Source organism: Puntigrus tetrazona, chromosome 5, assembly GCF_018831695.1.
Source record: "Puntigrus tetrazona isolate hp1 chromosome 5, ASM1883169v1, whole genome shotgun sequence".
NCBI lineage: Eukaryota > Metazoa > Chordata > Actinopteri > Cypriniformes > Cyprinidae > Puntigrus > Puntigrus tetrazona.
This window is the reverse complement of record NC_056703.1, coordinates 28,453,648-28,476,462: the sequence shown is the minus strand read 5'-3', so window position 1 is coordinate 28,476,462 and position 22,815 is coordinate 28,453,648. Positions and strand designations below refer to the sequence as shown.

Below are 22,815 nucleotides of genomic sequence, written 5' to 3'. Positions count from 1 at the left end.
GTGTGGCTTTCTTGTAATAAGCAGCTGTCTTTATTCCAGCAAGATCCAGAGGGTCATTGAAATTCAGCTGACACATTTCGCTCTTGTGTTCATGTCCCTCACGCTGCAGGTCATCCTACAGTCTGGGTCAAGGCCTATGGCTGCCAGTCAGCAAGAGCTTTGTGGTTCCTCCAGTGGAGCTGTCAATCAACCCTATAGCCAGCTGTAAGACGGACGTGTTGGTTACAGAGGACCCTGGAGAAGTGCGGTGAGTTAATCACAGCTCGGCTCAACAAGCCCACCTGTGTGTTTCAGTACGTTCTAGACTGAGAATGGACATCAGAAACGTGCTGCTGCTGTAACTGATGGGTTTAATGTAATGTATTAAGCCTGTTCTGCGTCTTTTAAAAAGAGCAGGTTTACTAGAGAAAAGTATTTTATATGTCTTTGACCCAGCCAACATATTCCTATGTTGCTTATTTACTTCAGAGTTTTTACTTTGTGCACCAACCAATGTTCAGTAGTTACACTCTTAGGACTGGGTTAATTTTAGGTTTACTTGCATTTAAATATACATAATTATTTGGCTAACACTTAATTTTAAGGTGTCTTAATATAGAGTAATTACCTAATTAGGTACTTAGTCATAACCATTGTACTTATCATGTAACATGTAAAGTTATGGAACAGCCTATAATTAAAGTTTGCAATTATCTAGATGTAACAGGCAGCTACTGTTACACATATGCTAACACAGCTGCTTACACTTCAATACAGTTTCAATGCATTTTATTTTTAGTAGTTTATGCCTGTGTATTATTCTGTAATTGTAATGTAATTAGACAGTTATTACATGGATTTAAGCTGTGTAGTAATAAGTTAAATCTATCTAAGCTGCAACTAGATAAGGTGTACAGTATAGATGCAAGTGAAGTACACTTAAGTACAGTCTTGATACACTTTACTTTAGCTTATGCCTGTGTAATATTCTGTAATTTTATTGTAATTAGAAAGGTAATACATGTATTTAAGCACATATGTGGCGATCTTTTGGTAACATTAGTAGCTGTGTAACAGACTCGGCCTGTTACAAACTGTTCCATAAGACATTGTAAGTACATTTTATTTAATGTAAGTACAACTGCTACTACTAAGTACTTCATCTGTATTATGGACACTTTAAAACAAAGTGTCACATAATGTTTAAATAATATATAACTGTATAATAATGATAATTTACTAGTCATTTATGACAATTAAAAATTGTTGACACATATTTTGCTCAGTGCACCTTCTAACCACTAAGAAAACCTTACAATCTGCCTCACAACTGCCTAGCAACACTCTTACGACCAATTAGATCCCCCTACTATTCGCCGATTCTTATTAATCACCTTAGCAATCCACATTGTTCCTATATCCCATGATGCTTTGTGTGAATTATGGGACTAACCATTCGTTAAGCTGTAAACACTTTTAAAAGCGCTACTTTTCCACAGCAGTAACAGGTTACCACTACTACTATATCTGTATTCTGTAACTTCCATTGCCTTTAGCAAAAATGTCAATTAACTTTGTCATTGTGTGATATTATTCATAGCGATTTCCAACATTTTGACTGGATTGTGTGTGTATATATATATATATATATATATATATATATATATATATATATATATATATATATATATATATATATATATAATTGGATTGTTTCCTCCAGTACTTCTCTGTTCTAAGTGAAATGTTCAGGCAGTTATTAATAGACTTCTTGAAGTCCTTTATCTGACATTACTTTTGCCTCTTCATTTCTGATAGCCCCACAGCTGCTGTTGGCTGAAATGTCCTCAGGGAAACAAGCTATATTTACAGTATTACTTTTTCACAACCAAGCTGTTTACATCATTATTGCAATCCCAACATATGCCAGCCTGTTCTTACAGTGTCAGCATATACTCTAATATGAATCAGGTATAGACTAAGAGCAAGAGCATCGTGCACCTATTTATTTGTGTGTTTAAGCACCAGTGACAGCCTGGATATAGTCTAGTGATATAGTGGTAGTTTTTGTTTAACCCAGTATAATATGATAGTTTGTTAGAGTTTGAAGAAAGATGAAATCATTTATTGGAGTGTGAATTCGCATGTTCTCAGACACCTAATTGCATTTTAATTGCAATTAAACTAAAATGTAATGCAACGTATTTAATGAAATTAAATTTGCAGACACTGAGTGTTTTTTTTTTTGTACGTACTGACATCTTTATATGTAATTTCATAATGACTTCTTAATGCCTTTGGAATATGGTTAAATTGTACTGCCAAATTTTGACACATTTATAGCAAACAGAAATATAATTTAATGTAAAGACTTTAATTATGCTTTCAGTACTTAAAATTAGGGGAAAAATTTAATTAAATGTAATATCAAATAACACACTAAATTTCATATTGTAATCTTTCCATATTTTACTCAACATATCAAATAAGTGTAAAAGATTATTCAAATGTAATGATTTTTAAATTTAACGTTTATTTTGCCATCTTTGCATAGTTCTGTTTACATGGATTACTATTATTAATAGCCATATTATAGCCATATTATTATTATTTTTAAGGGGTGATGATTTCTATTTCAAGGGGTCATGAAAATAAAGAAATTGAAAATAAATATTATTCCCAATGTTTTAGTCAAAATAATAAAAAAAAATATAATAACAATAATTCATGCAACTCTTGCAAAACAAACAAAAACAATCATTTAGAATTAGTAGGGGCCATGTAGCTTTGGACTAAGAGTGCTTTATCAAAATGATATTCTCACATTACAATAAATGATTTTTTTTTTCTCACCCCCAACAGTAAATTTGTTCTTAAAAGCCTGTCAATGAAGGAATTATGTTCTCGGTTGCAAGTACATTACAGAAAATTTAAGCAGTTCTGGCACACTGGAGTATTATCTTTGCCAAATAAGTAAAGCGGTTTGAATGTTGTTTAATCTTGTACTGCAGTTGTACTTTCCATTTTGTGTCCAGAAATGGGATTAGGTTTCTTTTACAGAAAACACCTTTTCTCATTTCCCCTCATACACTTAGATCATTTCTGAGCTCTGATGATGAATAGCATTCATTAACATTTTCAATTTCATCACAGAATGAGGTGGCCATGTCTCTGGCCTTTGGAAAGTGGGGACAGTGACTTGCGATGGCTTGTATTTAGCTTCCTCCAGAATGGAAATGAAGCTGGCTTTCTACCAGAAGTGTTAACGTGTGCAGCTCCATGTCTCCTGAAGCTCCAGAGGTTATCAACATTCCCAATGAAGTGACGCTTCAGTAAACACTCCTAATCTCCTTTATGCTACTCACTTAATACAGCTGTCAGCCACAGGAGAGGTCACACGGGCCTGTGCAAGTAAACCCAACCTTCAAGGTTTAGTTGGCATGGTCTACTCTATTTTGACAAGATGCAAGCTACAAAAAATTCAAAGTGGTTAAGAAACAAATGACGAATGCGACGTTTCTGGATCAATATCTTTGCTGACCCTGGAACAACGTTGAGTTTTTCCAATCAGATTTGAATAACCAGTTTATAGTTTTTGTGATTTTTTAAAAATATTTGTAATCTTCTAAGATGGCAATTTAGATGCCTGAGAAAGGTTCTTGTTGTTTTGATCATAAACTAAATGCATGTCTGTAAGGAGATTACGCAGATACACAGAGCTTTTCCCTCGCCATCGTAACTCCATGAAAAACCTTTCGCCTTTTATTTTCCTTTTACATCCCAAATTCGTCAAAACGATCCACCCTCGGGCACTTTTAGTCAGCTCTGACAAACCTCCTCTCAGATACAACCTTTTCAAAGTAGCCTTGTCACCTGACCTGAATACAGTGCATTGATTGGCTAAAATGGATTTATTGGCTTCTGTTCAAAAAAAAAAAAAAAAAAAAAAGAAGAGCGCATTTCAGCTTCTCCAGTAATATATTTGTTTGTTTGTTTTTTTTCCTCTCTTGTGCATACTGTATTTCACACAGTGTTGTCTCCTGTACATTTCTCTCTAATGCGTAAGCATTCAAAGTGTTTGCTGCAAGTGTGAAGAACGCAGCCCTCGTTCAAACAAACTCTAACTTTGCAGCGTGCGTACGTTCAGACTTGCTGACTTAAGGTTGAGAATGATTTATTAAGCTTAATTAGTACTTAACATCGTGGCAGGGACAAAATAATAACTTTGAGCATGGAAACACCCATTTTATGAGTGATTAGTGGAGTTTCAGAGGAATACATTATATCAGTGTAACGTATCTGGAAAATAATTAGTTGCTGCTGCGCAGGAAATGTCTGTCACATCACACACAGCACAATGAATAATGAGCTCCTCTTAATTATGCAAATGAGATTCAGTGGGAAGACCCACGAGTGAAGGCTGCCGACTGGAGCCATCCAACAAAACCGCATATTCAACTAATAAAAGACAACTCTACTCTTACTATAATTACATTACTGTTTCAAGTCTTTACTTAAAGGTCCTTATAGCTCCCTTGTTCAAAGAGTTTCTGATATTGATTACTTGATTTTCAGTCAACAGAATCTCAAAGTCAGGGTCAGAGAGATATTCTCAAAACCTGAGCCATTTGGAGCTGGTGATCCCAAACATAAAGACGCGCTCTAGATATGTTCATATGCAATAGAATAGGATAAAGGTTTAAGAAAACTGGGCCAAAAATCCATAGATAGCAGGTTTTTAAAAAGGGGCGTAATTGTAGTATATGCTCTGATGGGTCATATTTCAGGGACTTGGACAAACAACCTATATGGGTGTATTGGATGGAGGACAGGCTGAGGAAAAGCTGAGGAGTAATTCCACAAAATAAGAGCTAGAGACTAGGAAACTGGGATAAAGAGTAAGAAAATACGTATGATCATTTAGACACAGATGAAAGACTTTAGGGTTGTGGTTATTTACATGTCATTATGCATAATTTATTGCTATTATAATAGTAAGCACATGTAACAAGGACAACTTTAAATAAAAGGCTTTACTTTACTTTCTTTTACAGCATGTTTACTTGTTCTCATCTAAGAAAGTGCTGTCTAAATCAATGCAACTATAGTTAAGGTTAGGTTTAGGGGTAGGTACAGGTTTAATACTTATTAAATCATTATTTGATTGTAATAACCGTGTGCAATCCGTGGAGGATCCAGGTTTGCTTGTGTTTTGTTTTGTTCTTTATTACCCATGTTTTCTCAGTCTCAAGCTACACAAATCCATGATGGATGTTCTTGGATTTAATCTTGTTTTTTGGGGGGTTTTTTTGCTGTTGTTTGGCATTTGTGGTCGTTGCAGTGGCTGCCTCTCCTCACCGATAGCTGAATGCGGTGTGTGTTCACACTCAAGGCTTAATGCCGTTGTGTTTATACTCAATCTGATGCATGAGAGCTACGGGTCACTGTGGGTTGTTTTCTCCAGCAGGAATAACATGTCTAGACTTTTTTTTTGTCATGCTCATGCTGCTTGGAGCGATGGATTGTGTATATCGTGAATGTTGCTATATTGTACTGTATGTCTATTTGTTTTTTGGTGCAATCCTCCTGAAAGTAAATTGTTAGCTGATGTTTGGACATACATTTTCATTCATTAGAAAACAGTGAATCGGTTGAGTGAATGATCCAATGACTCCCTGTTATTTAAAGTGTTAGTTCACCCAAGAATGAAAATTATGTTATTAAGATTAGTCATTCAAAACCTGTAAGAACTCTGTTCATCTTCAGAACACAAACTAAGATATTTGTGAGCTCTCTGTCCCTCCCATAGACAGAAAGTGTGCTTACACAATCAAGGTCTAGAAACATCGCATGGACATCAATAAAATAATCCATGTGACATCAGGGTTTCAACCGTGAACTTTTCATTCACAAAAGAACAACAACTATATTCAGCAATTTGTCCTTCGCTGCACTCTGGCACCTTTTTGGAGAATATCCACTGAACGTAAACAGCTTATGCTGCTGTGTAATGAAAATTACTTTAGGAAAGATCACTGATAAATCCCCACCAATAGTATACTTGCAGACAACCTGTCTATTAGTTACTTTAAATTACCAGTACTTAGGTTGGTGCACTGTAAGTACATGTACTATAAAATAATGTACAACTCTAAGACCAAGATATGAGCTTTTGGTTACACTTTATTTTAAGATGTCCTTGTTACAGTGTCAAGTCAAGTCAAGTGGCTTTTTATTGTGTACTTTTAAGTGTACTTTTAAGTACTGAATAATGTTAATTAACTATGTGTACTTACTGATTCGAGTTAGGATTAGGGTTTGGTGTAGGGTTATTGCAAGTAATTATATACTGAAGTACTGAAGGTGTCCACCTTTATAATAAAGTGTTACCGAGCTCTCAGTATCACACGATAACTAAAAAGGACAAAAGCATCATACATTTTAACAGCAAAGTGTCAAAGAATAAACAGTAAGCTGCATAATTTATGCACGTTACAGTTAATAGCTGAGATATGGTGTACTACTTTATGGCTTTTTTGTCTTTATTTATTTTTTTAATAAACACTATCTCCCATAGCTCACTGCCAAGGGAAGCATAAGAAAATAAACGCAGGATTCAAAGGTTAAAATGAAATATATTACATTCACAGTTAATGGATAATGAATGAAAGCTGAGACTCTAAATTTCAGCAAAGTGTTTGGCAAATTGTGTTAAAGTGAATATGGCTTTATTATAGGCTTAAAACCAATGGATCTGTCCCAAAAACTTAGTCAATTTCTAGCCTGTGTAGTTACCAGCCAAGCATATTAGCAAATGTGAGAGTCTTGGCATTTAAAACTCAGACGCTGATCGATTGTGTGCTGTTTGTGTGCCGTCTGGAGGACGTTTGAAGAAATAGATCACGGGATGAAGGACATTATGTCAAAAAAAATAAGCTGGTGTGTTTTCATCATTTTAATTTATCCAGTTACTGTTCAAGGTCAATAATTAGATGCTAGAGTCGCCTATATAGTTTATATTTAGGCTCAATGAAAAAAATCTGTAAACCCAGTCCCTGACCTAGTAATTTGTAATAGAATTTTCATTTTTGAGTGAAAAATACTTTCAAATCATACTTCTTACTTTTTGTCTGGCATGATAAAAATCCCATAAACTTGAGCCATATATCATTTAATGAATATGAGCTGAATTTCAGTGAAAATTGGGTTTGGTGACCTACATCAGAGCGATGTCGGGATCTTTGTAATATAAAAAGATGTCTTTGCTCATTTCAGCCCTTTGTGATATACAATAAGGCTTTCAGATCAATACTCATCTGCAATAGGCCCATGACAAAGCACTGAATTCATGTATTACCACAAGCCTATGTAATTGCCATTGTGATTCGTATGCCAACAACCCGAACTTCAATCGCTGAAAGTCTGCTGCAGGTTTTAGGGGACTCATAGATTTTTACTGCGCTGTTTATAGAAGCTGATCCCGCATGAGTTAGACGGTGCTTTTGTGGGACTCAAGCTGTCTAAGGTCATGTTTTCCCCAGACATTTATAAGCAGCCGTGCCATTAGCATCGCGGTGTGTCCGGCACATCTGTGGACTCCACAGGTTTACTTCAGTCCACCCTGATGCTGTACTATCCCAAACACTCTATAAATCCCCCAATCGATTCCACTCCAGACATCTCCAGCTGTGCTCAAAGCCCATTGTTCTGTCAATAAGAAACTGTCAATAAGCTGAGAGGGCGAGCGACAGCCACGGCACTTTTGATGAATGGTGCATTCGATGCAAGCAACAAACTGAACATTACCACAGGCTAATGTCCTCCGCACAGCACAGATCATTCATCCTGTCATACTTCATACGCGATGCCAAATATCAAAGTACAGTCACTTTCAGTACACTAAATTGCACCTTCACCAATAGATATGTGACGTGCACAGCTTTCAACAGAAATGAAGTATATTTTACTTTGCCATCCAAAGTTTTCGGTCAAAGGATTAGTTGTAATTAACAATATCAATTTTTTTGGTTTGTTTACATAATATATGTGCATGTAATATATATTTATTTTGTATTAATAAACACAAACATATACAGCATTTGTTATGTATTGTGAGCATATTTACATGTACTTACAACTATATTTATATAAATTATATGCATATATATATATATATATATATATATATATATATATATATATATATATATATATATAAACACATGCATGTATATATTTATAAAAATATGTTTATATATTAAATAAATGTGTAAATATATAAATGCATTTACTTTGTACTATGTAAATACTTTCAATTTTTAATATATACATAATAAATACATATTTACGTATTTTACATATTTATGAAATTCTGTACATACACGCATATTATGTAAAGAAAAAACTTATTTTGGAAGTGATGAATCATTTGACAGAACTAATTCTGACTAACCTTCTGGTCAAAAGCTGAAGCATCGTGGAACCCGGAACATGCTGTTAATATGTTTATATATAATGAGAATAAACCTTTTGTTTATTGTCTTAAGACTTAATTATGCAGGTCTCAGCATAACCCCCTTAAATGTGGGCGCTGACTTCATATATCCTCTAATATGTGTGTAATGATTCATACCTTCCATAGGGGAGAAAGTAAGCGTGATGAACCTGCCTTGTGTAGACTTGCCTCATTTGTCATGCATGTTAAGTATCTCAATTAAAAGTACCAGGCTTCGCTAGAGTTCCCTCACAGACTGCAATCTGTGATGAAGCGCAACATATTTATGAATTACAGGCAGAGCCACATTCATCAACTTCAGAGCAAACCCTGGGCAATTATAAGTTGGATAATCATGGGCAAGCACAATGTTGCCGTCCAACAGAGGTGATTCATTTCTGCGTAGGAAAGACAGAGACAGGCGAGAAAGATTAATGATGACAACAGTAATGTCACTCTGTGCAATTCAATGCCGTTATTTGCACTTTGGTAGCTGAAATTGGAATCTGCATTGGCACAAAATACAATAGAGTTAAATAAGACAGAATGATAATGGGGCTTTTGGAGTCGCACTGGTTAGTCGTTTCGCCAATATATGTTGCTTTAGACCTGTTTAATTGCTAGAGCTGTCAGTTTAACTGGTTAACTTAATTCATTAGATAAAATGTAAAAAAAAATCCTCCAAACTTAAACATCATTTTATATTTCATACAGTCAACTGTTGACAAATATAATGCAGGAAATTAACTGTAAAATGCAAGACATTTGTACAAAAAAATGCCCTGTGTATATATATATATATATATATATATATATATATATATATATATATATATATATGTGTGTGTGTGTGTGTGTGTGTGTGTATTTTGCAGAGAACATATATTATCTATAAAGCCATAGTAGAATTTTTGCATGTCCACAGCAGCACATTGGTGTTTACTTTCTGAATTAAGCTACATTTTGAACAAATTATGTGAACCAATAATTCAAAGGCCCATTCATTAAAAGAGCCGTTTAATGAGTTTCTGAATGAATCAACCATTTGAACAAATCAAATGAAAACACTTACCACCACCTGCTGGCAGATTTACTTTCTGATTGAGAGCATTAAATTATTATTATTATTATTATTATTATTAAAATATTAGAGGATATTTCGGTTTCAGTTTTTTTTTTTTGTGACATTTCTTTTTCTAAAGCGAAAATTTGTAATATCTACTTGATGCCTTTCTCATTTACATTTAGTCATTTAGCAGATGCTTTTATCCAAAGCAACTTAAGGATGATTCTTGTGACCTGCCCGAAGACCAAAGTGTATATATATATATATATATATATATATATATATATATATATATATATATATATATATATATATATATATATATATATTAGTATATTTTATTATATAAGTGTATACTTTGTGTGTAGAATTATATTGACAGATTTTCTGGAATTATTCAAATTGGAAATCAAGCAAAACTACATTCATTAATATAATAGCTTAATGAGTTCATTAAGCCTGTTACAAACAAACAGTTTGTTGAAGTGTTCACAGACTTGCCAAATCTTTTGTGAGCCGCTAACTGTTAACTAACCATGTGTGGGTCTGAGGCTGACAGAAACTGCGAAAGACTGAAACATGTTTGTTTTTGTGCCGTTTATGAAAACGCGAGCAACATGAATCTGGCATTGGACGAGTGAGCTTTGATTTCTCCCCCGCATCACCTCGGTTCGATGAGACATACTGTCCAGTTGGCAGCACTCTCAGTTCTGCACTGAGGTCAGTCGTGTACATGTGGTAAACAATAACATGACAACACATCTTCTGGATGACCGACGACCAACAGATTTCTAAGAGTTTGTACAGTAATGATGTAATGTCAATGCCAAAATGTTCATGTTAAAAACGGGTTTATGATGAAACGGGATGAAGAAGATGTGTTAAAGCTTTTGGCTTTGCAATAAGTTAAGTGATAGACAGGACTCGTGTGGATTACTTGTGGACGACTATGACGCGATCAGCTGTTTGCATTCATTTTGACGGCTCCCATTTACTACAAAGAATACTTTGGGGAGCAAGTGATTTCTCTAAATCTGTTCCCTTGAAGAAACAAACTCATCTACACCTCGGATGGCCTGAGAGTACATTTTAAGCGAATTTTCATTTTCGCATGAACTTTTCCTTTAAAGTGACGTAATTGCACATTAACTACACAACGTCATGCAGAGCATCAGAACACTTTTTTTCAGCTCAATTAACATTCATGTCGTTGGCTGGCTTTAAACAGACATGCTGTAGAGCAGAGCTTCTCACAGTGTGAAGTTTTGAACTCTTCGGTGAAACACTTTGTAAATGAGTTCAATTGATTCAGAGCGTCAAAGCTTCAGTTCCCGCATCACTAGTCGATGTGGTTTGTGCGCTGGAGGTCAAGCATATGTCACGCACACATATAACAATGGCATGTTCGAGCTCATAATAAAAATCTGCTATCTGAAAACAACTGCATTCCATTACATTCGGGTCTTGATGCAAAGGTGATAGGGACATCTGGCTGCAGTGTTTCTTTAACCTTTGTGTAGTTCTTTTCTGAAGAAAACAAAATCTTTTTCCAGGAAATGCAACTGAAATGAATGTGAGATGCATTATTAATCTATTACTGTATTATACCAGTGCTCGTGTTCTCTGAACAGCTGTGTATTGTTTTGTTGCCTACTGTAGAGTTTTTACTTGCTTCGAAGTGCCTTACTGTTTTTTATTTTTATTTATTTTTTTTTTAACCCAGCCATCTGCGAGAGGCAGAGCATTTGCATGCTCTAACCCGTTATTTTCTCCCTCCACCCACCTGCACATCTCTCTGCGTCTTTGTCCTCGCCGTCTGGGACTCGTTTTCCTGTGTTGTCGCATTTGGCAAACAGGGCTGATGTTCAACGCTCTGTGAGCAACTCGAGCAGATGCAGGGGGAGCCGAGAGCTGCCAAAGATGAGCAGCAAGTTTTTGTTCACTTGGAAGGGTGTTGATTTGCACAAATGCATGGCAGTGTTATCTTAGTGTAGACAGGGTTTCAGAAAGTCTTAGAGAGCAAGCAGCAAATCAAGGCAAATTAATTGATTGAAAAATAAATATATATATATTACACAGCTTCATAGAATGCCTGATTGTGATTGGTCAGCCGCCACATTCCAAGGTTTGTTATTCCCAGATAACAACCGGTAAAACTAATAACACGGGTAACTTGCTGGGAAATTTTTTTCTTTGTGTCCGTCTAGTTTGAACTTGCCGCTTCCTAGCAATGCTTTTTTCACTGCAGCTTTGCTTTCAAATATTTCAACTCAGATCAAGGTTTTATGTCTAATTATTTACTTTTGTGGCAGGAAGCCGTGTAATAATCATGATAAAGTACAACCAGAAGGTTTCCGATAAGCCTGTAGGGCCTTATTTTGTGATAACAACCGCTGGATGTACATTATCTCTTACATATGGCATGCCATTCATTATGCATTCCATTGTGGTATTTATAATATGAAACTTGGAAAGAAAGTCTGATTATATGAAGTAAAATCTGAATATATGGAATGAAACTTGAATATATGGATTGAAAGTCTAAATATATGGAATGGATGAATATATACAATGAAATTTGCAGTGTATGGAATTAAAATGTAAATTTGACAGCATTTAATGAATAGTTTTCTGAATTGAATGACTATAAAATGTAATTTCTTCGAATGTTCCAATTACTTTGTTGAGCTAAAGATTGGCAACAGCTGATCATATTCCAAATAATACAGTTTAGAGTGGACATACATCTTTATGATATCCCGTTATTTCAGACATGTCACACAGTGTCAGTTTTGACAGCTTTTAGATTTAGTTTTCTGTCTTCTGACTCAATTGCCATATAGATTTCATCATATTGTATAGTCATTTGAATTGTTTAAGTTTTAATCTTATTGTAGCGGACTAAATACACAGTAAATCTATTTGAGTAAAATCTACTTTTTGGTTTGGTTAAACTGTAATGCATTAAGTAAGCATTTAAGTATCGCACAAATATTACTTGAATACATGACTAAACTGACAATTTTGACAATTCAAGTGCAAAAAGACACAATGGAGCTCAGTTCTGTGCTCATCAGTGCCTAAAGCATACTTCTAATGGTTCTAGTTAACTATAATAATCTTGATAGTAAAATCTATTTACTGAGTAATATCAAATAACGTCCTTGGTCTTTACTTTCTATGACTGGATTCCCTGAAACAACACCGAAATACACCGAAAAACTTGTAGGCTGTTCAGTCAAGGGGAAGATAAAATATGCATTCTTACAATCATCTAACACATTACCATATAAACATTGTAAAGTAAACATCGCTCTAATTAATCAGCTTAAGTTCATTAGCAGTTGTCTGGCATAAATGTGTGCTATTCATTTATTTCAAACCATTCTGAATCAGTTTGAAGCACTGTTCAAATTCCACTCAATATATTTTCAATATATATAAGTTTCATTCCATATATTCAAACTTTCTTTCAATATGTTCAATCTTTCACTCCAAATATTCAAGTTTCATTCCATATATATATGTTGACCCCATCCAATTCCTTGTCCTTTCATTGTAACAATGCGTTGTGCTTTGACTACATATAGACTTGCCAGTTGATGGTTCATGACATGCACCTTTGTTAGAGAAAGTCAAGATTCACCTGGGAGCTATTTCAGGGCAAATTTTTCTGCCATTTTGCATGTAGAGACTGCTATGAACTAATGCCTAAATGGTGTGGAGAGTGAGACAAATACATAATCATTTGCATGAATGTACCAAAGTATTTGCAACTAGTTGAAAGAAATGAGAAACTGCTTTTTTTAATGTGCACAAGTGACACAATGATGTGAAGACTGAACTGATAGTTTTGAGAATTTCAATTCTGATCTGAGAAATCGCTTGAGAAAAACTATGAAGATGTCCTGTTGGGTGTGCTCGTTGCCTGATCTCCGACTGACACAATTGCTGTCTTCACTGTCTGGGCCTCTGGCATGCTGAAGACGCATTTGGGGAGGGTGTGTGTGCTCATTGCGAGTACATGGCCCTGATAGTCTCACGATCACACCTCTCTTTCCTCAGGGGCAGTGCAAGCGAGACTTCTGCTGCCACCCCTCCTGGATTCTCTGCTGAGCAGATGACCACTGGCTGGCACTTAGGGTGATCTGATTTTGGGAACTGATGGTCATGCTTCTCGAATGTAGGGCTGGAGGTGTCCACACCTGCCAGTCCCAAGCCCTCATGGTTGGATAATTGGTTCCTGGGTTCCTTTTTTTGTGCAGAAGCCACTCGTCTCCGTCCTCCATCCACACCACCATTGACCACCCGGGGCAGCTAAGGGGTAGGTTGACATTCACAGGGACCTGTTGCTCCAGCACCTCAGCCAGTTGGGATTTCGAGTCAACTGGGAAATGAGCAAGCTCTCCCCTGTGCAGAGAGTCTCTTTTCTCGGTGTGGAGTTAGACTCAGTGAGTATGACAGCACGTCTCTTGGACGAGCTCACCTAGTAGGTGCTAAACTGCCTGAGTTCCTTCAGCAGCAGAACAGTGTCAGCATATGCAGTACTTTAGGTTGTGTCAGGGTTCAGGTTGTGGCGCTATCCATGCACCCCAGTGTAGCAACGACGCTTCCCAGTATAACACCCAGTCTATCGTCACAACATAACTTATTGTCACGTTCTCTGGACTTTGTTATTGTTTTTGTCATGTGCATTGTGTTCCGTGTGACCTAATTTAGTTTATTGTCTTCAGCTTTGTGAGTTAATTTAGTCATTTACCCGGTGTATTTAAGTCCTGTGTTTTCAGTTCCGTTGGTCCGATCACGTCCGTATTTGCGTGTGATATTGTCCTGTCTATCTGCCTGCCTGCCTGCCTGCCTGTCTGTATATTGTTTATTTCATCCCTGAGTGGATTAAAGCTATTTATTTTCATTTATACTAGTCGTGTGCTCTCCTGCTTACCACGCCCGTGACAGAAGATCGGACCGTACAAAAGTACCAATAAGAAAAGCGGCATTTATTTTCTTTTATTTTGATAATGTTTTCCCCCTACCAATATCTGAACTTCCTCATCCTCCTGCTGGAGCAGGGGGATTGCTCTCTTGAGGAATATACCGAGCTATTCCTTCACCTGGCCAACGACTCTCGTTACCCGGACAGCTTTCTGTGCGTAATTTACTTCCGCAGACTAAACACTTCCAGTCAGGAGCAGCTGTCTGGGAGCGGTCCTCAGGAGAGCATTGTCGCTTACATCGAGTGGGTGCTGGTGTCGTGCAATTCGTCAATGACTGTTGCGCTGGAGGACAACGACACCAGCCCCACTCAGGATCCAGAGCCCAGCCCAGCACTTCACCGCATGGTCGAGCCCCAGCCTGAGCCCACCGCTGACACAGGTGCGGAGTCGAGCGTGACCACGGACCCAGTTTGTTTTTTCCTGTTTTTTCTGTTTTTTTGATGTTACTCTTTAGGTGTGAGGACGCACCTTCTGGGAGGGGGTAATGCCACGTTCTGTGGACTTTGTTTATACTGATGAGTGAGCTCTCCTGCTTATCACACCCCATCACACTTATATAGACTGACAGATAGGGAATGGTGTGGTCCGAATACACTGCAATGTCATGAAGCTATTAAAATACTTTTTGTATGGAAATAAAACTAAATAACAACTTCAAGGGAGGGTATTACAAAAGGGAGATTAAATGTGTATCTACGTTACGTTTTTTTTTTTGGGTGAACTTATTCAGCGATTTGGCACCACAAAGCATAAATAGAATGCACTTAGTGTAAATAGCATCTATGCTAAGAAAATATTCAATTTCAAAAATATTCACAAAAAGCATATCACTAAAAAATGCTGCTATTTTCACTTAGTGTGAGTACTTGTACACAAGTACTTGTCCAAAAACACGACTTTAAAAGTAAAAGAGTAGCCTGTTTACAAGTGCTCATTAGTATTGAGTAGTGAGTACTGAGCTGTGGTTTTTATAAGCTGTGAATTCTATATGACCTGTAATAATAACAATAATAATAAAATGAACTGTTTTATCACGAGCTGACACAGATGCAGTATATTAACGTCACGTGTCAACAACAAGGTGCAAATCAATCCTCAAGTTGTGCACATTATTAGCAAGAGTTTTACAGTGTTTCCAAAATATTTTTTCACAGCATGCATCAAGCACTCTAACTCATCAAAAGTCAACAAGTTCATATATATATATATATATATATATATATATATATATATATATATATATATATATATATATATATATATAATATGCATTAATATGTATAATAAGTTAATATGTATAATTATATTAAAAAAAAGATTTAATGTCCAACCCTACACCTAAACTTAATGACTATAACTACTTTATTTACTACTAATAAGCAGTAATTATGAGTTTATTGAGAGAAATAGTTGATTGATAGGTTATAGTGATAACTGCAGCTCAAACTAAAGGGTGGCCAGATACATTTTCTTGAAGTTCAAAATGAATATGTCGTTTTCTGAAAATAAAAAATGAAATTGAGTTTGCATTTGTCAATGTTCTAAACAAATTAATTAGTTGTTTTTTCTACGTCCACCATCTGAACTTTGTTCTTGATACGATTGATGTCATTTCACTTCTCGAGTAAATGTGTCTTGATTTGAGAATCAGTAATGTTAGACATTTCCTTGGAAAATGAGACATGCTGCTTGCTGATAAGTATGCAGTAAAAGTCTCCCAAATTAAAACTGCAACAAAGCCGCAAAAGTAAAGCTAATTAAAAAAAAGAAGATCGGGAAGAAGTTGTACTTTCAAGTCTTTGCTAATAAAGACATTTACATTCAAGAAAACATGCGTTCCTTTCAGTTTTTTCCTTAAAGATGGGCATCTACATGTGGACATAGATTAAGAAGTCACGTAATGGGTTGAATTTGCATTGCTAAACACGGAGGATTTGTTGTAAAAGTGCTGCTCTGATGAGGCTTTGAGAGGATGAAGCTAAAGATGCGACTTCTGAGAGAGAGGTTTAACGTACTGACAGTGTGATGTGTTTTAACATAACTGCTGGACTAAAACCTTCTCTGAAAAGTTCCACCCTTTACGGCAAGCCATGTTTATGAGCTACTGTGAAAAAGGCTGTAGAAGGATATAAATCGGTGCTGTAATTTTATAAAGGCATCTGTCAAGCTTGTAATAAAATGTTTAAAAGAAACCAGAAAAAACTATTGCAAGATGTTCCATATATGTCTAGGTCTTGACACGGGTTCACAAGCTGAAATGTTTCACTTCCATTGTGCGTGGAAATGTCAAGGCACCCCAGCAGTACGTGTGTGAGGCAAAAGATGTGTGTGATTTAGAGAGCCATGAGAGACAAGGTCTGCTTCCATTCAGAGATGCTTTTATGTTTCGTTCTGCAAACCTCAAAGACGTCTGGTGTGTCATTGCAGCAAAGCATACTGGATAATTCCCACACAGCAAGATCTCACTGAATGGGTCAATTTGCACTTGCAGCACTCAACATGTAAATGTGATAATGTTTGGTAGTTGCTTTCAGAAAAAGAAGGAAATAATCACGTAAGCTTTTTGAGTCCCATTAGCACCATAGCTTTTGAATGTAACAAGCTGAAATGAAAGGAAGAGAAATGAATGACTTGAGAGGGACACACAGGATGTGGCAAAAGAACGATTCCAAGGACATAATTGTTTCGCGATCTAAATCATCTCTTACGGCAAGTTATACAATCAAGACATTTTGTTTTATTTATGTATATTTTTCATGTAGTTGTCTAGTCTTCTTTTGTTCTACTTCTATTTTTTTTATGTTCTTTGTTCTCTTTCCATGCGTTTATGGAATAATGAAACCTATTTTCGGTGTAAATAAATCTAGTTTTTAATATTTTGGGGATTAGTTGGGATAGTGTGCGTATAAAAGTGTATTTTATTAAAATAAATCGATTCATTTATTTTTAAAAAGTATTTATTTATTTATTGTTATTTTTGCTTTCATGTGGTTGTCTTAAAATATTACAACAAGGCTCAGCCTCAAAGTACAAACGAACAAACAAAAAAAAAAAATGCTTTCTCCCAGAAAACCTGCCAAAAACATAATTCACCTTAAAATGAATATGACAAATTTGATTTTTTTCATGTTATTTTTTATTTATTTACTTTATTGGCTTATAAATGTCAGTGTAGATAATAATTACATAGTAAATTTATAATTAAACTAATACAGTGTGGCTATTAATTCATTCATTCACTTACTGCATTTCTAATAGGGATATGTGAATGCAAAAAAAAAAAGTAAAATATGTTTTGACTTGGACGGTTGATTACTATCAAATAAACTGATTAATATGAATAATCTCAATTTTTACGTTTCCCTGCAAATTTGCACTTTCTAAGTGGAATCCATTGAGTACCCATTATGAATTAATTTGCATCAGAAGACGTCCTATTAAGATATAGCAATACATATAACGCTGTCATATAGAACAATAATGTTATTGCTATATTATTCATGATTTTCTCTACTGTAGGAGTAAACAAAATTTCCAAAATTGATGTAGTTTTATGCATGCATTTATTTGGAAATAAAACGGTGTGGCATTGCAGTTGGGTGAATTATGTTCATCCTGACATCGCAAACAGATTGAACATCCCTCATCATCTGCAAGCAGATCTCAACCGCTGCCTGAAGAGAGTAAATAAGCCTGTGTCCCATTAAAGAGCAAATGCAGCATAGGCAGAGCTAAATGCCACCCTGCTCACAGACATACGGTGGAGGATGCATCACGATTAGTGTTGCACGCTGGCCAGAGTTGCTTATTGAGCGGTTTTTAACAGCACAGGAGTTCATTAGTCTTACGCCGACAAGGAGAATGATTTAAACAGTCAGCAGCGTACCTGCTTCACAGCTGATATCACACTCACCCCATATGACTCCTAATGAATGACCTACACTTAGATACCGGTTTAGATACCTTGGGAGCAGTTCCATGGGAGATGCAGCTTTTAGTACATTAAAAAAAAAAACACACTGTTATACTTAACATAATTCTTTGGTCGTTTGACTTGAGGCGGAAATATTGGATTTGGCTTGCATGCATTAATAAACGAATGAATGAATAAATGCATGCATTTCCTGTAGCTCAAACTGTAGAGAAATAAATAAATGAAAAACACAAAAATAATAAATAACAGTGGGCGGCTAGTATCTTTAGAAAGCACACATCAAAGAAATACATTTAGCCAAAAATGTGCTGTAAATAAAATAAAATAATAATAAAGTACTGCATTTAAATAAAATTAACAATACCAATACTGTATTTAATATATATATATATATATATATATATATATATATATATATATATATATATATATATATTTTATATTTTTTATTTTTTTATTTTTTTCCAATAATAATAAAACTACTTCTTCTTGATACTTGAATATCATATTCTAAAGATAAAGTGTACAGTTATGCATAGACAGTCTCTTAGAACTGACAGAACATTTAGACACATATTTCGATTTGAGTCTGTTCTTGTTACGATTCAAAAATAGCCCAGTGTGTTTCCCTTTTCCAGGGTGACATTAACTTTCATTATCTGTTCAATGAAGTAAATTGATTTGAGCATTCTGACTGATGAATTTCAAGTGATTGTGTCACCCTTTACAGCTATTTCCAGTCAACAGATTACCCAGCATTCACATTTGCAGAGAAACATTGACCGCATTCTATGATCATGTGCCTTTGAAAGCAAAGTGAAGCTCATTACAGACAGACATCAAATATAACCTCATGCTGCTGAGCTGTCGGCATCCTTCTGCTTTAATCCGTCTATTACAGAAACTCTGGTGGATTCGTAAATCGGTTTTGTCCCAGACTCATAAAATGCCAACCGGTTTTGAACAGCGGTGGTCAGAGGTCAAGCTCTTATATTGATTTAGTTGAAGTAGAGGTATAAATTCAATGAAAAATGCTCCCACGTCCCATGACGCTCTGAGTCATTGCGTTTTTCCATCACAGTTTTCTGCGAAACGCTAATGAGGGTCTCTGCTTGCTGGTCTGCTTTACATTTTTTTCAGTCTGTCTGTTCGTTAACACTATACATACTAGTCCTGCTATATATAGTAGGCATCAGATATGAGAAAGTACCACTGAGAGGTATTTAATTACGCGGTAGCCTATGACTTGTTGTAGCGGGTGTATAGCGTGCTGCAAAGCAGGTAGTTTTGCGAGCAGCTTGTAGTCATATACTGGATAGATTGCAACTTTAGAGTTGGACCTTTTTCTATTCCTCAGCTCTGCTTGAACAGCTGCGGATGAAAGCAGTTTTCCGTAGAGAGAAATTGTCTTAGACAATCTGTGGCAGACACCATCTGAGATGTTAAACACCGCATTGTTTGACTACAAAGACACTGCAGATGTAGAAACCTGCAACATCATCTGTTTTTGCAAGGTAGTTCACATGCTTCTCCTCTCCTTCGGCGTAGCGGTTTATTGTTGGAGTTGAATGCATGAATAATTAGTTTCAATTTAGTGAACAAATGACCTACAGTAACTGCAACAAAATTGCATATGGTTTGGAATATAAGAGTTGATTTCTTGTGGTTGAATATCTAATGTTGCTGACAATGTATGTATTTGTATATTTTTAGATGCAAACAATTTTTAAGAACTTCAGCTTTAGTTTACAGTTGTGGTGGTTTTCTTGTTGATGTATAGCAGGCTGTTTCCTCGGTCACATGGTGATTTGTGTATAATTGCAGTTAAAGTGCTAGAGGATAAAAATGTAGGTGTTCTGACAGAACCAATTTCTCCTTTTCATTATATTTGTAATTTATCAGAAGAAAGTCGTGGACCAGAAGAACAGAAGAGCTGGAGGAGGGCCGTATGTATGATTAGACTGGGAGAGCCGCTCACCACGACACCCGCACTTTAATGGAGGAGCATCATTACTTCTTCATTAAGTCTGAAATGCAGATTACATCTGAACAGTGATTAAACAGAATGAGCCAGAATGGAGGAGGAACTGATAGAGTGAAACATACGAGGAGAGAATGCGAGGTGTGGAATAGACAGTGACAGACACGCGGCTTGAATCACACACGATTTTCTTTTCGCAAGCTAAAGTTTCGCTAAAATTTGCTGATGCAATATGAATATTTCGTAAAGCAGTTAGTTGATAATTCCATGTGTTTGATCAAAGCATGCCTTTGCTTACCTCTGAGAAAAGTAAATAAATGAACAAAGACATATTTGTAATAGGTTTATACATACACATTTATCAAATGCAATAGTTTAGAAAATAGAAAATGATTTTGTTCTACTGCGTGATGTTTTAAAGCAGACAGTAAGGATACGGTAACCGTAGTGACGTAAGTGATAAAGTGACGTAATATGAAGAAAGATGTAAGAAAATTAGTTTTTTTTTTATTGTTCTCAGAATCAAATTTTCTTTGTATTTCATTTTGAGTGACTGCTCTCATTTTGAACTCCTAGAGTATAATGAGCTTTTAATTATACTCTCAATGCCTCTTCATGTTCACTTTGACAGACACACAGCTACGTTCAAAGATAGAGAACACTTGACCGTTCTTATAATCGTATGATTATAACCCACAAATTACAGCTCTTTCTTCACATCTTATTTTCCTTACACTTTTTTTTTTTCTACTTTGCATGTGGGACTTTACCTGGATCAGAAATGGCTGCACAGTTGAGAAAATTATATTATTATTATATTTTTATTTATTTATTTATTTATTTATTTATTTTCAAAGAAAAGTGTAATGAGAATTTAAATAATCCTGCAATCTTTTAATTGGATGATAAGCTAAACCACTTAAAAGTAGCTAAACCGCTAATTAAAATGCTAAACTTGTAGCATTTATGCACTCATTTTCCCTCCAGCCTTCTTGGCATTTTCATAAACATGTAAATGAGTGGCGTAGCATGTAAAGCGCTGTACGTTCATATCCTATAAATGGATACATCGAATGTATATTGTTCCGGCCTCGTTGCCTCTGCCTCTGTATTGCTTCTTTTATAATATCCATTAATGAATACGGAAAAGTGTCTGCGCAAATGCTTACAGTGTAAAGTATTAGCCATGTGGTGATCTTACCACGTTTAGGCACTTTTAATGGGCAAGGAGGAAACTTAAAGTCAGTGTTTGGGGTAACGCATTCAGTTACTTTGAATTAACTTGTAGAGTAATGCATTACTTACTTTTGTTACTTAAAGTCTGTGTGAATTGGAAGTTTGGGGCCAGTTTTACTTCCGTATTATGATGGATGGACCACACAAACAGTATATTAAATAAGGAAAACAGAGGGTGTGGATTGTTGTTTCTACTGCGAAATGATTCATCATGAACACTGACAGGGGCATGGTTAAGAAAATTACACTCAAGCCGTCAAACTGATGTCATCAGTGAAGACCTGTCATTTTAGAGGGGAGGTGCATTTTCAGATTTAAATTGAAGATTATGAAGGCATTCATATATATACACACACCTTCCATTATGCTCTCTTATGAGAGGCCTTCATCCTCAATGCCAAAAGCCATTAAAATGTTTGTCTTTAATTAACTCTAAAAGTTAATGGATTACTGGCACTGATATTACAGACCTTTCCATCTCTGTATGTGTCAAAGAGGGGCCACACAATGTCTGAATTCCCATTAGCCCAGCCTGCGACCCTCATCAACCCCATTCACCAGCACCCTGTGGAAATGCCACTCTCATACAGAATAAATTACTGGCAAATCAACTCCATAAAATTCAGATTGTAGTTGAACACACTCGTCCCCTGCACAACCCGCGTGTATCATAAAAGTGAAATCAACACTGTGTCAAAAAAATTGAGATGTCAAATGACAATCGGGCTTTCTAGCAAAAGAAAACTGTACAGTTTAGCCTGTTTTGATATCCATGGATGTTTAGTGTTTGAAAATGTCATGGCGTCAGTTAGATGCGTATGAAATGTTAAAAATCGTAGCTTCATCAGAATGAGATGACACATCGTGACTGTTGTTAGAATAACTATGTGAACACATGAATGTAATGTTAAGGCTTCGGTCAAAGGTACTAAGTACTCAAATAATAATAATAATAATTATTAGGAAAGGCTTTTTTGACTTTTAAGGCTTTGTTTCAAGGCTTTGGCTACTTTTGTCCTCAAAGTTATTTAGTGTGAGCCAAAAATAAAGAGGCCCAGAGGGCAGAGGGTTGACATCCATGGAAACGTTCTATTAGACAAAGGTACTATAAACTACAGCAGACAAAAGGCA

The 22,815-nt window shown here is 35.9% G+C and overlaps 1 protein-coding gene across 1 annotated transcript in view; it reads left to right on the top strand.

The window, feature by feature from the left end:
• The window catches only part of LOC122346138 (astrotactin-2-like), a 345,769-nt gene that overhangs the window by 206,707 nt on the left and 116,247 nt on the right, over positions 1 to 22,815 (top strand). Inside the window, 1 exon segment of the mRNA XM_043240825.1 lies at positions 110 to 247. Coding sequence (XP_043096760.1) covers positions 110 to 247 — 138 coding nt within the window.